Below are 18,715 nucleotides of genomic sequence, written 5' to 3'. Positions count from 1 at the left end.
TGTGTAGCGCGATTTCAGCCACGAAAGGCTTAACCCATACTTTCAGCCACGAAAGGCTTAACCCGATCGCCTTTGTAGTAAAACGTGGTTTATTACATAAGTTGATTGTTATACTCTTACCACTGTTTAGTTGCAGTTGCATTAAAAGCAACAAAGCATATTGGATAAGGGCAGTAATCTCCGTGTCTTCTGCTAAGGGTAGTAACCACCATACCAGCAAGTTACGCCCCTGCACGCGTATCTCATTTCTGTCTTCTAGCCTTTAGAGATCCACAGTCTTTACTCCATGCCCCTTTGAATTCTTTGCCTATTTTCTTCTTCTTCACCACCTCCTCCAGAAGGGCATTCTAGACTTCCACCACCCTCTTCATGAAGAAATATTTCCTGACATTGATTCTGAGTCATCCCCCTTGGAGTTTCATTTTGAGACCCCTAGTTCTATTGTTTTCTTTCCAAGGGAAAAGGTTCAAAGTCCATACATCATTGAAAACTTTTAGATATCTAAAGGTCTGTATTACATCTCCCCTGCATCGCCTCTCTTTCAAGGTATACATATTCAGATCCTTCAGCCTCCCCTCATAAGTCTTCTGATACAGACCCCAGACCATTTTTGTCACCCTTCTCTGGACTGCTTAGATCCTTTCTCTATCCTTTTTGAGATACAGGCTCCAGAACTGAACATAGTACTCCAGGTGAGGCCTCACCAGAGACCTGTACAAGGGCATCATCACCTCCTTTTTCTTATTGGTTATTCCTCTCTCTATGCAGCCCAGCATTCTTCTGGCTTTAGCTATTGCCTTGTCACATTGCCTCACCATCTTCAGATCCCCAGACACTATCACCCCAAGATCCCTATCTTGGTCCGTGCACATCAGTATTTCACCCCCTCCCCCCATCACATACAGCTCTGTTTTGATTACCACATCCCATAGGCATGACTCTGCACTTCTTGTCATTAAATCCCAGCTGCCAAATCTTTGACCACTCTTCCAGCGTTCTTAAATCTCTTTTCATTCTCTTTACTCCTTCAGGCATGTCTACTCGGTTGCAGATCTTAGTATCATCCGCAAATAGACATACTTTATCTTCTATCCCTTCCACAATGTTGCTCACAAAGATATTGAACAGAACCAATCCCAACTCTGATCCCTGCAGCACTCCACTTAACACAGCTCTCTTTTCAGAGTAGGTTCCATTTACCATTACATTCTGTCTTCTATCAGTCAACCAGTTTGTAATCCATGCCACCGCCTTGGCCTTCACTCCCAAGCTTCTCATTTTATTCACAAGACTCCTATCCAGGACCGTATCAAAAGCTTTGCTGAAATCCAAGTAGATCACCTCGAGCGCTCTTCCTCCATCCAATTCTCTAGTCAGCCAATCAAAAATGTCAATCAGATTTGTCTGACAGGACCTTCCCCTGGTGAATCCATGCTGACTCAGGTCCAGCAACCCACCAGATTGTAGATAGCTCACTATCCTTTCCTGCAGCAGAGTCTCCATTAACTTTCCCACCACCGTTGTGAGGCTAACCAGCCTATAGTTTCCAGCCTCCTCTCTGCTCCCACTCTTGTGAAGCGGGACCACCACTGTTCTTCTCCAATCCTACAGCAGCACTCCCATTTCCAGGGATCTATTGAAAAGGTCCTTCAGCGGACATCACATATAGCAGGCCTGTGCATAGAATGGCTTCCTGTATGCTTCCTGAGGTCTGTTTAACCCTTCTATGCCCTGAGTTCTTATATTCTGGTGAAGGGCTCGTCCCTTCACCCATGATTCCCTGTGGGGCTGGATCTTAAAGAGGGACTGGGTGAGACAGCTGTGCCCGGTCCTTTAAGGTAGTCTGAGGGAGTTTTCTATAGATTCCCTCTCAGGCAGGAACAACTCTATTTTAGATCCCTTACAGCTTATCTCTCAGACAGTCTTCTTTGGGGGGAGGGAGAGATTCCTTAGGGAGTCATTGGGGTCCCTAGATTTGTCTCTAGCTTTGGCCCCTTAAAAGGATAGAGTGCCAGAGCTGGCTAGGGCTGCCTCTTCTCTCCCACTTGATTCTCCTTCTGCTGAATTATTAAGAACCATGCAGCATGTTCTCTGTGCTGTTATTACAGTCGTGACAGTGGACCCAATGCTAGTGTTTTTTTTTTGGTTTTTTTTTTAATTCTTTATTTATGAATTTAAGTTTACAAACAAAACTATTCATATTCGTATTCAATATTACATTGAATTCTTAGGAATCAGGAACACATAATGAGTTTCTCACATATCATAAAAATTATACAACTTAAATCTAATAACTTATTGTCCTGATTCCATGTTACTAAACAGAGTGGGGAGCCATAGAGCATTTTTTAAACAAAATTATTCAATTCTATTAAAAAGGAGACAGAATTAAAACAGGATCATTTAATCCCTATTAACATTTGGATCCGGAGTTTCTGCCCCCCCTCTCTGGTTTCTATGTTCTTCTAGAAATCTCTCTAAATCAGTTGGATCATAATATATATATTTTGTGCCATCCACATACATAATGCATTTACTGGGAAATCTTATAAATACACGTAACCCGTATGTTCTGGCAACATTTGCTAAACTAATAAACTTTTTTCTCTTTAGTTGAGTTTCCTTCACCACGTCAGGGTAAACCCATACTTTCTGACCCAAATACAAAGAGGATCTATTCTGCATAAATAATTTTAACACTTTATCCCTTTCCGAAGAATTGGCAAATTTAACCATTAATGTTCCTCTTCTTTCAATTAGGGCAGAGTATGAGGTTTCTAATAGATCTGTTACATTTAAAGTGGACTCTCGTGGAAGTACTTCTATGTTTGAATTTGGATTTCTTTCCTTCAAAAAATAAGCATTCATGATTATGGGGAAATTTTCAGATGTAATTGATAAAATTTCTCTAAGATAATGCTTAAGTTGTTCCTTTGGAGATGTTACTCTACATTGAGGAAAATTAACAAATCTTAAATTACAATATCGTACTACATTTTCCAAATTTTCTATTTTTTTAATTAAGATATTTTCTCCTTTTATTATCGATGTCTGAACTTCTTTTATTGTATTAATTTCTTCTGTTACCTTCACAAGAGCCACTTCATTATTTGTCACCAGAGGACTTATATTTAACAGCGTGGATTGCATATCTTTTATGTTGGTATTTAAACTCACTATATTATTCTGTAAAGATACTATCGCTGACCATAACATCTCTAAAGAAACATGCTTTGGACTCCCAGTATTTGCATTTGAAGTAGAGGGTAATTCTATTACATTTGATAGATCTTGTCTAGAGTCCACCCCAAGGAGAGGGGCTGGCATACTTCCTCCAGTTACCAAAGCTTGCCCACTTATGCTCTCAGTCTTTCGCATCACCATTTGTTTTGGAGGATCAAGTCCTTCCGTTTCTTCCGGCCTTGCTATCAGCTCACCATCATCCTCCTCAAACGGGTTAATCCCATCAGACGTCATCCGTACTATGGGTAAACCTGGTTTTCTGGTGATTACATAAGGCTTTGGTGGTGCGGGTGTGGTTGGGACCCCAGGACTTAGACTGACCTCTCCCGACAAAGAGGACATATGCTCTATATCCTCTGTTGTAATGGGACTCTCTGGGGTCTTATTTCCTGTATTTGGGTAAAGACCTACTAGTGTTGTTTGAACCAAGGTAGGTCTGGCTGGGGTTGAGGCATCCTGCCTTACCCTACCTTTTCTTTTAGTATGCGGCATAGTTCAATTACAGACATTTGATAACAAAACTGCAAGTCTTTACTCACTCTTCTGTCGATTCACAAACGTATCCAGGTTTGGAGACAAGGGGAATGATTTTCATTCAAGGCCAAAGTCCGAGGCCGCCTACCAGCCTACGCCGGCCTAAGCCGGACCAAGCCGGCGCGCCCCTTACGGAGCGCGCGGCTTAGGAAGCGCGCCGGCGGCAATTGCGCGCCGTCTGCCACTTCCTTTATGGTAGCAGACGCCCTGCACTGACGTCACTCGTTGGCCTCGTTGTGGGTCCGCTCAGGCTGCTCCCCTCGAATCCAGGTGAAGCAGATCCTTAGGTGTTCCGGGACCTCCAAGAATGGTAAAAGGGGTCTCAAGTTGTAACGACAGGGCCTGGGTGCCCCTCTCTCCTCAACCTCTGGCTCCCCAGGTATCACGGCGTCTGCCGCTTCCTTTATGGTAGCAGACGCCCTGCACTGACGTCACTCGTTGGCCTCGTTGTGGGTCCGCTCAGGCTGCTCCCCTCGAATCCAGGTGAAGCAGATCCTTAGGTGTTCCGGGACCTCCAAGAATGGTAAAAGGGGTCTCAAGTTGTAACGACAGGGCCTGGGTGCCCCTCTCTCCTCAACCTCTGGCTCCCCCCAATGCTAGTGTTTAATCCTCTATAGTCAATGTATGGTCGGAGGGAACCATCTTTCTTCTTGACAAAAAAGAATCCGGCCCCTGCTGGAGAAGAAGAGGATCTAATAATTCCCCGAGCAAGCTTTATCCTCTGCTAGTAGAGGAAATGGAGAGCTTAATTTAGGTTTCTGAAGGCGGATGCCTCGGTTTCTGTTGTAACTTGCAAGACTAGTATTCATTTGGAAGATGGCATTGCTTTGAGGGATCCTCAGGATAGAAAGGTTGAGGCTCTTTTAAAATAGGCCTTTTCCTCTATGGCCTTGATAATTTATTCCTCCATTTGTGGAAGCTATGTAGCTTGGCACTCGTTTCATTGGTTACAGCTGTTTCCGGAGAGTCCAGAGGTAACCAGGTTGGAGTCCAGGGCTGCCTTTATGGCAGATGGCTTATATGATCGTGTAAGGATTGCCTCTTAGTCGGTGGCTTCAGTAGTGGCAGCTTAAAAATTGCATGGGCTAAGCAGCTGAGTGGCAGATAGTTTCTAAGGGCCAAATTAGTAAACTTTTCTTTCTACCTGGACAAGCAGGATGGGTGACATCTGATGGAGTTCAACATAGAAAATGTATATCAATATTTCTAGAACTCTGACAGTGCCTCATTGAGCATATCACACATCCACACAGAGTCTGTTCAGTCTTGTATTTTAGCATTAAAAAATAAAGAAACCAACTCCAAGGGGAGGAGGGTTGGTTTTGTGAGGACCGACATCCTGCTGTCCTCAGAGAACACCTATTACAGGTAAGCAACTCTGCTTTTTCCTTGGACAAGCAGAATGGCAGGTCTCACACATAGTGGCATTTGATGTTGGATTGAGAAAATAGTGGGGACTATCAGTTAGAGGTTCTCTTTTAATATGTTTTCAGGCTGATGCAATACCGTGGGCTGGCCGCAGTGCATGGCTCAACGCGAGTCCATAACCCCCAATGCAAAATGGGGATTAGCGCATCCAAACGAGCTTGTAGCTAATAGCACTCATCACATGTAAATTCATGTTGATGAGGTTGTTAGCTATTTCCCCTCGATGCAAAAAAAAAAAAAAAAATGTGCGCCCGATGCACATATTTTTACACTAAAAATGTAATGCCTGCCCCGAAGCAGGCATTAATTTTTGAGGTCCCCAAAAAGTTTACAGAAAAGCAGAAAATACTGCTTTTCTGTAGTTCCTCCGACTTAATATCTTGGCGATATTAAATTGGAGGAATCCTGCCGGCAGTCAACTTAGGAAAAGAGATGCTCAATTAACAAGCATCCACTTTCCTAACCTGTGCCTGTGCACAGGTTAGGAAAGTGGATGCTTGTTAATTGCGTGCCCCTAGTGCCACCTCTCCTGGGTGCCCGCTGCCGAGGAGGCACTAGGGGCACGCAGTTTCCCCTAGCGCCTCCGTCTTATCATGGCAGCCCATTTACATATTATATCGGGTGCCCCGGAGAGGTGCATCGGTGCACATTAGGAGAGCAGCCGCCATTTCCGTGCGCTGATATTTCATCGGCCTGTTTGTTGGGGAGTGTTTGGATTATGTTTGATTCAGGGAATGTTTTTCTTACTACATCTTACTTGTAATGTTTAATCATGGGAATATGATTAGATATTTTCTCTTAATGTTAAAGGCCTCAATTTGCCAATGAATAAACTTTTGTTTAAGGAAACTAGGATTATGAAAGCTTCTATTTTTCTGATTCAAGAAACACACCATAGGAAAAAAGATGAAAGGTTATTAAGGATAAAGTTTCTTTCAGACTTGGATTTTGCATCTAGCACAGTCAAGAATAAATATTGTGGAGTGGGTGTGTTAATTTCTAAGGATCGCATGGTGGATGTTCAGGATTTATTGAGAGATACAGAGGGCAGATTTATTATGGTCAAGATGAAGATTGCATCCCAGCTCTATACAGTTGTGAGCTTCTATGCTCCTAATTCTGATCAGGGGAAATGTTTTGATTCTATGGGGGACTCCTTGAGTCACTTTATGGAAATTCATCTTGTGAAGAGGAAGTGATGTCACGAGCACGGATGGCTGCCTAAGGGCTTTGTTCCAGATCCTGATTTTTTAAACCCTCCATAATTGCTGCAATCCTTCAATAAAAATCCTCTCAAAAACCCACTGTGAGCTTCGGGGCTCAGCACCATGTCTGTGAGGAAGAAATTGTTGAATCTGAAACAATTTTCATACGATGCCAGTGAGGCACTGAGGGAAGGTGACCCGTCTTGGGAGGAGGCCGAAGAAGATGGCGCAGCATCTCAAGGTTTGGCATCCAGGCCTAGATTAGAAATGCTTACCAGGGCGGACTTTCAAAGCTGGTTTAATAAGCTCAGACGAGACATGGGCTCGCTGAAGCAGGAACTTCTGACTATTGTCAACGACCTATGCAAAGATTGCGTGAATCTGGCAGAACACGTGGTTGACACAGAACACAGATTGGAGGAGCAGGAAGCAGCATGGGAGCAGGCTCAGAAAGGAATAAAAACCTTGAGAGAGGAGAACAGTGAGTTAAAAGATTGGATCAAAGATCTGGAAAAACAGATCTAGATGAGGCAATCTTTGGATACGAGGTGTACTAGAGGGTCGATGTTTGAGAACTGTGCTCAAGTTACTAACAGTATATGCATGGTGATCCTAGGAGAAGGTGAGGGAGCAGATGGGATTCCCAACATAGAATTTGATCGAGCACACCTTGCCTTATCTAAACCACCGGGCAATATGGCGAGAGATATCGTGGTGTGCTTCCATAAATATTCAATCAAAGAAAAAGTCCTGGCTGAAGCAAAAAAATGAAAGGACTTTCAGTAGCAATATCAAGATCTTTCTCCAGTTACGAATAGGAAGTGAAGGGAATTCAAATATAGTCAACAAATCCTAAGAAAAGATAACCACAGATATAGATGGCTATTCCCATTCGGATTACAATTTTCGATTAATGGAGTGACCTCGAGGCAGGGCCGGTGGAACCACTAGGCAAACTAGGCCTGGACCTAGGGTGCCGACCATTAGGGGGCGTGAGCAGGGGCGGTTTTATAATGAGGCAGGTTGAGGCAGCCACTTCAGGCAGCAGAATTTTGAAGGGGCAAAAGTACCCCTTCAAAATTCTGGTAAGAAAAAAGGTCAAAAAAAAAATTCTGGTCAAAAAAAAGGTCAAAGGACATAACAGATCATAATTGGGATCTAAGATCTCTCCTATGTCCTTCAGGGTCCCCTTTACGCTCTATTTGAATTGTTCACTTGTCCTCATATTTATTCTCATATTTATACTCTAATAGACGCTATGTTTTAATGTAACGCCTTAGCTGCTATTGTTATGTTGTTCTATATATTCTATTAGAAGCTTTGTTTTAATGTAACGCCTTAACCGCGATTGTTCTGTTGTATTGTAAACCGATATGATTTGTTAATTGTACAAGAATGTCGGTATATAAGAATTATAAATAAATAAATAAATATGCCCTCATTCATCAAAGCTGCCTGGCAAAGAACAAAAGTTCTTAAACACTCTAGGCAGAAAAGTATTTCAAGGCTCAATGCTTGTTTCCAGGATAGTGTCATATCAACTTTATATGACACAGTATCAGCACAAGCTCTGGAAATAGATGCAAGAACTATCTGAGACTTTGCCTCAACAGTATCAGGACTCGGTAAATGACATCATTCACAAAGGTTTGGATGCAGGCAAGCACGAGGTCCATGCTGCTTATGACAGTTTTGAGACCTCTTCACGGGTAGCGGCAACTGGTATCAGTGCACATCGTTGGGCCTGGCTCAAAGCTTCTGACCTCAGACCTGAAATTCAAGAGAAGTTGGTAGATCTACCTGTGTGGGTGATAACCTGTTTGGAATAAGGATTCAAGACACAGTAGCCCAACTGAAAGAACACTCTGAAACTCCGTGTCAACTGTCTGCTATCCCACAAGATACTTCATCTGCCACATGTCGCACAGCAGGAAAAGACACCAGGAAGCCCTACTATAGACCACGTAGGTACTATCCACCAGCACCCCGTGGTAGAGTGTCCAGACCAGTGCAAAGAACCCAGCCTAGACAACCTAGAGCTTCTAGGCCTCAGCCTCCTCCTCAAAGAGGCCTGGCATCAGGCTTTTGAAACCCAGCCAGAGGACAGCAGCCACTCCACCAACCCGAACCCAGAGTTACCAGTGGGAGGTCGGGTCTCTCTCTTTCAGTCCCATTGGTCAAACATCACAACAGATCAATGGGTCCTATCACTTATAACACAAGGTTACCATCTGAATTTTCTCACAGTACCAAAAGACTTCCCACCAAAGTCTCTTTGGATACACACGGATCATACCACTCTCCTGCAAGCAGAATTATCCACCTTTCTGAGAGCCAGGGCCGTGGATCCAGTTCCCCGACCTTAGCAGGGCAGAGGATTCTACACTCACTATTTCCTCATTCCAAAGAAAACAGGAGGCCTACGTCCTATCCTAGACCTCTGAAATCTCAACAAATTTCTACGGAGAGAGAAGTTCAGAATGGTCTCCTTAGGCACCATGCTTCCCCTTCTTCAAACAGGAGACTGGCTCTGTTCTCTGGATCTGCAAGACGCTTACGCTCACATTCCAATTTTCCCTCCTCATCGCAAGTTTCTGCATTTCCTGGTGGGTCATCAGCATTTCCAATACCGGGTTCTGCCATTCGGACTTGCCTCGGCGCCCCGAGTATTCACAAACTGCCTAGTGGTAGCAGCAGCTCATTTGCACAAGGAAGGTGTACACGTTTTTCCTTACCTGGGCGACTGGCTAATCAGAAGCCAGTCAAAGCAAGGAGCTCTCACCTCTCTCAGGCTCACAATCAACCTGCTCCACTTGTTGGGATTTCTCAACTATCAAAAATTCCACCTCTTCCCAACTCGCCTACTGCAATTCATCGGAGCAGAGTTGAACACCATAATATCAAGAGCCTTCCTCCCGGAAGACCAGGCGGAGACACTCTCCTCATTAGCAAACTCTTTGCGCTTAAAGAAGCAGGCGACAGCACATCAGTTTCTAACTCTGTTCAGCCACATGGCCTCCACAGTTCATGTCACTCCTATGGCCAGATTAGCCATGAGAATAATCCAATGGACATTAAGATCACAGTGGATTCAAGCCATTCAACCGCTGTCGTCCCCAATTCAAATAACCCACCAATTATGTTCATCTTTTCTCTGGTGGGTGACCAAGAACAACTTGCGCAAAGGCCTACCCTTCCAACAATCAGTTCCACAAGTGACTTTAATTACAGATGCATCCACCTTAGGTTGGGGAGCTCACACAGACAATCTCCAAACTCAAGGTACTTGGACAAAACTCGAAGCAACATTTCAAATCAATTTCCTGGAGCTTCGAGCTATACGTTATGCTCTACATGCGTTCAAGGACTGCCTTTCACACAAAACTGTTCTGATACAAACGGACAACACAGTTGCCATGTGGTACCTGAACAAACAGGGAGGTATGGGCTTCTATCTCCTTTGTCAAGCCGCACAGATTTGGGACTGGGCCCTGACACGTTCCATGTTTCTCCGGGCCACTTATCTGACAGGAATTCACAACGTAGTAGCAGACCGTCTCAGTCGTCAATTCCAACCTCACGAATGGTCCCTGGATCCCTTAGTAGCGACCAGGATATTTCAACTTTGGGGTCAACAAATGATGGACCTCTTTGCATCCGAACTGAATCACAAAGTGGACAGATTCTGCTCTCTGCACAAACAGACAAACCAGTTAGAGAGGGATGCCTTTGCTCGCCCCTGGAATTCAGGTCTTCTATATGCATATCCCCCGATACCGCTAATTACCAAGACTCTAGTGAAGCTACAACAGGACAAGGGGTCCATGATACTCATAGCCCCGCATTGGTCTCGACAAATGTGGTTCCCCATGCTTCTCAATCTCTCGATCAGGAACCCGATTCACCTGGGTACAGCTCCCACTCTCATACCTCAGTATCAGGGCAGGTTGCGCCATCCCAACCTTCAATCCCTATCTCTAACAGCCTGGATGTTGAAAGCTTGATTCTGCAATCACTCAATCTTTCAACTAATGTCTCTCAAGTGCTTGTAGCTTCACGTAAGCCTTCCACACGAAAAAACTATGGTTCAAAGTGGAAAAGATTCACCACGTGGTGTGCGCAGAAAAGTATTGACCCTTTTTCCTGCCCCATAAGATCTTTGTTGGACTATCTCTGGCACCTTTCAGACTCTGGTCTCCAGACCTCGTCAGTAAGGGTACACCTAAGTGCTATCTCAGCTTACCATCATACAATAGGGGATGCACCGATATCAGTGCAACCCCTTGTTAGTAGGTTTATGAGAGGTTTAATTCATCTTAAACCTCCTATACGGCCACCAGTCACAGAATGGGACCTTAATGTGGTACTAACAAGGCTCATGCATTCTCCTTTTGAACCCATAAATTCCTGCGATATTAAATTTCTTACATGGAAGTCTATATTCCTAATAGCCATTACATCTGCTAGAAGGGTTAGTGAATTACAAGCACTTGTCACATACTCACCCTATACAAGATTCCTACATGATCAAGTGGTCCTCCGTACACACCCAAAATTCCTTCCCAAGATAGTTATGGAATTCCACTTGAATCAGTCTATAGTCTTGCCCACATTCTTCCCAAGACCTCACTCTCACCAAGGTGAGAGGGTTTTGCAAACCTTGGACTGTAAACGTGGACTTGCATATTACCTAGATTGTACTGCAGTCCATAGAAAATCCATTCAACTCTTTGTTTCTTTTGATCCAAACAAACCGGGTAAAGCAAACTCTCTCCAAATGGCTTGCAGATTGTATAGAGTTCTGCTATGAAAAAGCAGGCCTTCCTCTCCAAGGGCGAGTAAAGGCGCACTCAGTAAGAGCAATGTCAACCTCAGTAGCGCACTACCGTATCGTTCAGTGCCAATAGCTGACATATGTAAAGTTGCAGCATGGAGTTCTCTTCACACCTTTGCAGCTCCTTACTGTTTGGACAAAGAAGGAAGAGAAGATTCAGCCTACGGACAATCTGGTTTAAAGAATTTATTTACAGCATAATCCCAACTCCTTCTACATCCAACCTGCTGTGATTTTAGGCTGCCTCAATTTTTCCAGCAGTACTACAGTTGTTGTGCCGTTGCACAAGTGGTTGCTGTTGGTCCACTACAAAATGACTCAGCCTCTAGCTTGCTAATCACCCATATGTGAGGATTAGCATCCTGCTTGTCCTGGGATAAAGCAAAATTGCTTACCTTGTAATAGGTGTTATCCCAGGACAGCAGGATGCAGTCCTCACGAAACCTACCTGCCACCCCGCGGAGTTGGGTCCGATAAGTTTTATTATTTTATTTTTGCTAACGTTTATTGCTATACACAAGACTGAAGGGAGACCCCTGTGGCTCGAGGGATCATGGCATGCTGGGCATGCTCTCTGTGCCAGTCAAAAGTTTCTAGAAACTTTGACAGAAAGTTTCCCGTGATAGGGCTCCGTCCAGTGACGTCACCCATATGTGAGGACTACAATCTGCTTTATGCTTTAATTGAGAAAATGTGTTCATTATGTTTCTGTTAACGTGCACTGGAGTTCTTATGTGAGACTATGTACCTGTTTGTTGGAAATTGAATAAAACCTTCAATTTCAAGAAAGTCATCTTGTTCTTGGTGGAGATTTTAATGTCACCAGATCTCCATTCTAGATAATTCCTCAGGGGCAGGTTTAGCTATCAGACAACATAGGAGCAAATTAAAAAAATCTGATGGCTAATTAGATCTGATTGATGTGTAGAGATTATTTAATCCTTCTAGAGGGGATTATACAATTTTCTCTAAGTCCCATCAATTTCTTTCACAGACTGATTTCTTTGTGGTGGATAAGGCATTGATCCCAGGAGTAAAGGCAGTTGAAATAGGTAGTATTGCTTGGTTTGATCATGCCCGGGGTGGCTAAATTTTAATCCCATTCAAAAAGATGCAAGTAGACATTTCTGGTGTCTTAATAAAAGTTTATTGGATGATTCTGCAATATGTCAGGCTCTGCGACAGAATATGTTAGAATATTATCAGTTTAATAATATGGTGGTCTCTTCGCCCCGGAGGGTCTGCATCCTGAATATGGCAGAAGCAATGCTCCTGTCTGCTGGAGATTTCAAATGGTGTCGTGGCATTGTTTCTGCCCTTTTCACCTTGCAGATGTGGACCGAACAAAAGGGGTTAAGTGGGGGCCGGGGAGGGAGGTCCCCAGCCCCGCCGAATGTTTCTGGAGAGACCCGGGGAGGCCCTGGTTCTTTAGCCAGAGAAAGGAGTGGAAGACTCTTGGAATCAATGCCTTAATCCGACCATGGCCAAGGGAGAGCATTTCTGTCTTTCTGCCTTGGCATTTAATACGCAAAACAATAAGAATAATAGATGATTATTGATTGTTAGTGATTCTGGAGACTGAAGACTGGCCAAGGAGACTGTGATATGCAGATTTAATAAGGCTGAAGGTCAGTCATCCTCTTCATTTTCCTTGTAATCGAGGGCTCTTATGTCAGGATCTGGTGGCCAGTTCTCTTGTTATTATTGGACTCTGCCCTTGAAAGATTTAATTTATTCAGGAAGCAATATCCTGCAGCACTAATTTCCACTTTGCTAAAGTCTCAAAAGAATTTGACCTCTTTGGCTTATGTGCGGATAAGGTATCTTTCTTGAGGCATGTTGCAAGTCCCTGTTTATCTTGCTATATTGGGCAGACATTCCAACCATTTAAATCTTCTTGCAGAAAGGTTTGGGAATAGATTAGCCCTTAATTCCCTGAAAGTTTAGGTGCATGATTGGATACAAAGAGTTGAAAATAGTTCAGCTATGGAAACATTCACAATGGGGCATGCCTGCTATTTTTGGTACCATTAGGACATCCTTTATCAGTTTTACAAAGGGTTGAGAGTCATCCTTGTTATAGTGCCATCGGGCCAGTTTTATTTTATTGTTGTAAATTCAATTTCAGGGCTGGCTGATGAGTTAGGTCTTGCCTTTTAGTTTCTTCTTTTTTTCTTGGCAGAGCAGTTAACTGCATAAGTTATGTGGTTAATTCCGATATTTGGAGTTAGCCGCTTAACTTATGCAGCTAACTCTGGTCGGGCTGTGAGTCTGTCCTAAAGTTAGCCAGTTAGACATAACAGACTAACTTTAAGTTAGCCGGGTATATTCAGTGGCACGACCGCACTGTTGAATATTTCCTGCTAGTTAGCCGGATATGTTTATCTGGCTAACTAGCGAAGCCGCACAGCAGTTGAAAATTGACCCTTTGGTGATTGCCTGGTTATTTGATTATTTTCCATCTGATTTATGTTATACTTATATAAATTGCAGGTGGATATATTGTTGTAAATGTCATTGTTACTTATGTTTAGTTGTGTCTCCACATCATTCTGCTGGGGTTGCATTCATTTTGGTTAGTATTATTTTTCTTATATTTTGTCTATGCATTGGATGTAAATTTCTAGTCTTTCAATAAAAATCTAACTTTCAAAACAAGAGCATATAGGTGTCAGGGATCTCTTGCTAGAAAGGGGGCTTCAGTAGCCTTTCATCCAAATATGGCTCGTTTTCTTCCTAGAATGAAGCAAATTCATCCCTGGTGCCTCAATTGGATCTTAATCCGGTATTTAATGCATTAGTAAATGTCCTGTTTGAGCATCTTGTGCAGTTTCCTTAAAGGATCTTTCTCTGAAAATGGTATTTCCGACGGTTATTTACTCCACAAAATGAATCTCTGAGTTGCAGGCTCTATCTTACAGGGATCCTTACTTAATCTTCTCAGCAGAGTCAGTATCTTTTGTCCAGTGCTGTCTTTTTTTTGCCCAAGGTGGTTTCACCCTTTCATTTAAATTGAACAATTTATTTTGCAGTCTTTGCAAAAAAGTATTGCCTTGGGAAGAATAGGTCTCTTCATGTTCTAGATGTTCATTAGGTTCTTCTCAGACATCTTAGGGCAACTAATCCCTTTAAGAAATCCAACAGACTCTTTGTCTTGTTTGGTGGTCTGCACAAGGGAAAGGCTGCTTCAAAAGCCTCTCTGTTCCGGTGGATTACAGAGGCAATCTCTTTAGCATATTTGCTGAAAGGTTGTCAAATTCCAGCACCTCTTCAGGCTCATTCAATCAGGGTACAAGTTTCATTGTGGGTAGAGGCTACAGCTGTTATACCAGAGGATATTTGTAAGGAGGCCACTTCGTCTTCCTTGCATTCTCTCACTAGCATTACAAACGTGATGTTCAAGCTAAGGCAAATGCAGCCTTTGGTGCCAGATTTCTTAAGGCAGCCTGTCTTCTTTCCTACAGGTCTGGCCCGATCTAGCAGGATAAGGAAGGATAAATGTAGCCTTACCCGTCAATTGTCTTTCCTTGAATCCTGCTAGGCCAGTCCAGAACCCACCTGGGAAGTCAGTTTGGCTGTGATTTTCTGGTTTATTAATCATGAGGCTTGCTCTCCTTTGGGGTGGGTTCAAGGTGTTTTGAAGTCTGTTTATCTTGTTATTACCTTCTCGTCTGATTCTATTGGAATCTTGAGAAAGGATTTAGTTGTTTATATTTTTGTGGCATAATGCTGCATTGCTTTGTCATTAGGATACCGGCAGATTATCTGTGCAGCTCCAATACTATTAGCAATGATGAGGTCACTAAAAAGTTTGTGTTCTCTGTCTGGCACTCTGGCAGAGTGGTATAAACTCATGCATCTGGACTGGTCTAGCAGGATTATGGGAAGGGATATTAACAGGAAAGGATAGTAACAGGAAGTCTAAATTTCTCCTCTCTTAGAACTAGCATTGCTTGTAAGAGTGTATTGGTGTTTCTCTAGGTGTGGTGTTGGGATGGGGGTGATTCTCGAAGGGCGAGAAGTAGGTAGGTGCAAGGTGTTGCATATAGGGAAAAATAACCCTTGCTGTAGTTACACGAAGTTAGGTTCCATATTAGGAGCTACCACCCAGGAAAAGGATCTAGGCATCTTAGTGGATAATAATTTAAAATCCTCGGCTCAGTGTGCTGCAGCAGTCAAAAAAGCAAACAGAATGTTAGGCATTATTAGGAAGGGACTGGTTAATAAAACGGAAAATGTCATAATGCCTCTATATTGGTCCATGGTGAGACTGCACCTGGAATACTGTATAAAATTCTGGTCGCCGCATCTCAAAAAAGATATAGTTGCAATGGAGAAGGTACAGAGAAGGGCAACCAAAATGATAAAGGGGATGGAACAGCTCCCCTATGCAGACAGGCTGAAGAGGTTAGGACTGTTCAGCTTGGAGAAGAGACGGCTGAGGGGGGATATGATGGAGATCTTTAAGAGCATGAGAGGTCTTGAACGAGTAGATGTGAATCGGTTATTTACACTTTCGAATAATAGAAGGACTAGGGGGCATTCCAGGAAGTTAGCAAGTTGCACATTTAAGACTAATTGGAGAAAATTCTTTTTCACTCAACGCACAATAAAGCTCTGGAATTTGTTGCCAGAGGATGTGGTTAGTGCAGTTAGTGTAGCTGGGTTCAAAAAAGGTTTGGATAAGTTCTTGGAGGAGAAGTCCATTAACGGCTATTAATCAAATTTACTTAGGGAATAACCACTGCTATTAATTGCATCAGTGGCATGGGATCTTCTTAGTGTTTGGGTAATTGCCAGGTTCTTGTGGCCTGGTTTGGCCTCTGTTGGAAACAAGATGCTGGGCTTGATGGACCCTTGGTCTGACCCAGCATGGCAATTTCTTATGTTCTTATGTTCTTAGGTGTGGCTCTTCTTGTTGGCTCCCTCAGCAAGGTTGGATATGAAATAGAGTTACTTTGCTCTCTTGCAGGTGGATTATGTCTGTCATGGAAAGACTGAGGTGCCTCCAGATAAAGACGGCTCCGATCCCTACCTGGTGAGTCCCAAACAAGGCTTGTATACCGGTTACACTTGCTCCAGATGCATAAACCTCCACTGCCTCATAAAGAGAGTTAGGGGAGATAGTGTGGAAGGGATGAGAGGATAGATGGAACAACTTGTTTTGAGGTCTGTGCATAACACCTGCACAGACCCCCTGTCCATCTGTAGTTCTGTTGTCTCAGAACAACAGATGGATATGGAGCACTATGATTGAGACTTGAATTCGTGATGTAAGGTTTCTTGTGTTTCCAGGAGCCCAAGAGACGTGGGATTTTCCGCACTGTGGACAGTGCTAACAGTTTGACCACAGATGACATTGTGCAGAGGATAATTAAGAACAGGTTTGTTTTGTGAAAAGGGGAGGTAGAACTTGTCAGGGCAGTGAATACTGACAACCTTGCAAACTGTGCCTGACTCTGAATACTGAAACAGTAGATGTCTGTTTTGAGCTTCATTGGTTTTTTTATTTTTGTAAAAGTAGCCATGTGAGCAAGCATCCATCTCATACCTTCTATTCTTTGTAAAGAAATGAAATGTTCAGAGCATCAAAATGCTGCGATTTGGTTGGCTGCCTGGCTGTGGCAGGAGGTGATGCTAACTCAGCACTTCATTTAATAAAATGGTTGTTTGCAGGTTGGAATTTGAAGCCAGAAACCAAAAGAAAGAAGCAAAGGAGCTGGCTGTGCTGGAGGCCATGAAGAAACGGGAGCAGGAGAAGCTGGAGGGAGAACTTCAGGCAGATCGGAAGAACTAAGCTGAGGGCAGGCTTTGCTCTCCGCAGCAGAAAGATCACCTGCCGCCTTCTTATACCATCCTGTGTCTGTGTCCTTAGGATCTTATGGTGACACCAAGTGAGATCTTGCTTCTGCCCCATAACTACCCTCGGGAAGGCTTTCGTGGAACCTTGTCCTCTTGTTTCTTTTGACATCTTTTGAAGGGGGGCTGGGGAAGAGGAGGTGACTTGTTTGCTTTTCAGTTTCATTATATTGAATTCTATGTTAAAATGGTTTTAACAGGAAGTAATTTTAGTTTTTGATATATTTTATCTATTCAGGTGAAGCCTGAAGCGGGCTGGGTGGGGCCTTTGCGTTTTGATCTTGATTGGTCAGTTTATTTTAAACACTAATTTATATTTTAACTTTTCCCTTTTCTGTTGTATTTATATAGATAGATAGAATTTTTAAATGTCCAAAAGAAATAAAGATATTTTAAATGTCCCCTGTCTTAAATAGTTTGGGGTAGCAGAATCCCAGAGATGTGACTTTGATGGCTTCTGGCGCCTGACCTCCAGCTCTTTATCCTCCCTGGTGGCTGTGGAGGATTATGGGAATGTGATTGCCAGGCTGCATGGAATGTCCACACTGAAGCCAGGACATGCCACTACCTAGCGTGGCCTGTGGGTGGTGCTAGTTTCTACCCCACAAAATTGTATTTGTAAGAAAAGGAGAGAAAATTACCACTTGACTAGATCTTTTTTTTTTTTTAAACTTTTAAGCCTAGGGAAGCTGTTAAAAAAAAAAAAAGTTTATTCTGTTAACAAAGAACATTGGAAATGATTCAGCAAATGAGATACACTCCATGTGCTAAAGTGTTACTTTGGGGCCAATGCAATAATTTTCGCAGACTTTTCACCGCCCGCTTTATTAATGTGCGCATGGCGCCTGCAAGGGGGGGGGGGCGCCATGCAATAGGTAAATTAGGGGGTCGCGCTAGCAAGGAGGCGCTAGGCTCACTTGCGCGACCTTAACGCCTCCTTGCTAACGCAACCCTGCGCGTGGCTGCCGGTTATGAAGACCGACACTGGTAAACTTGGCATCGGTTTTCATAACCGGCCGTCTGCCAGTAATGAAAACGGACACTTTTCTGTACTTCTTTTACATGCGCTCAGCTATTAACGCCTGCTCCAGGCAGATATGCCTGGAGCAGGCATATCTGCCTGCGCATATCTGAGCAATAAATGTGCGTCTGAGACGCACATTTATTTTATTGCATGCGGAGTTAATGAGTAATAGCCTGTGATGAGCGCTATCTCATTCACTTCGCTTTAGACGCGGGTTAAGTAGGCGCTAATCCCCCTATTGCATTAGGGGGTGGATTAGCGCCTATTTAACCCGTGTCCGACAGTGGTTTAACAGCGCGCTCGTGTGAGCGCACTGTATTGCATCGGCCCCTTTGAGCGCTAAAAGAAGTTGAAAGAATGCCCAAATGATTGGAACTGTAAAGAGATCTGCTGGAATGTACCTGGGCCTTACTCTTTAAGCTGTTCTCAGTTTCTTAAGACTTCCTTTTCAACCCTTCAGTACGGTCCATTTGAATTTACCCTTATTTTCAGGTGCTATTCTTTGGTACTGCAAAGTCTGGGGGTGCTCTTTACCCATGGACTTTGCATCAGTTTTCAAAGTTTAAAGTATGTGCATATTTTTACTTT

General features: G+C 43.4%; 1 protein-coding gene across 2 annotated transcripts in view; it reads left to right on the top strand.

Annotated features, from left to right (window-relative positions):
- Positions 1-17,504, top strand: part of PCYT2 (phosphate cytidylyltransferase 2, ethanolamine) — a 77,299-nt gene extending 59,795 nt beyond the window's left edge. For both annotated transcript variants that reach the window (XM_029599072.1, XM_029599074.1), the window contains exons 11-13: positions 16,217-16,282; positions 16,540-16,628; positions 16,921-17,504. In XM_029599072.1, the coding sequence (XP_029454932.1) occupies positions 16,217-16,282; positions 16,540-16,628; positions 16,921-17,041 (276 nt within the window). In that variant the 3' untranslated portion in view covers positions 17,042-17,504. The remainder of the gene's footprint in view (positions 1-16,216; positions 16,283-16,539; positions 16,629-16,920) is intronic.
- Positions 17,505-18,715: the final 1,211 nt, after the last annotated feature.

The sequence above is a fragment of the Rhinatrema bivittatum genome, chromosome 4 (genome assembly GCF_901001135.1).
Source record: "Rhinatrema bivittatum chromosome 4, aRhiBiv1.1, whole genome shotgun sequence".
Classification (NCBI taxonomy): domain Eukaryota; kingdom Metazoa; phylum Chordata; class Amphibia; order Gymnophiona; family Rhinatrematidae; genus Rhinatrema; species Rhinatrema bivittatum.
Note: the sequence above shows the minus strand (reverse complement) of the source record. Positions and strands in the feature narration are given on the sequence as shown.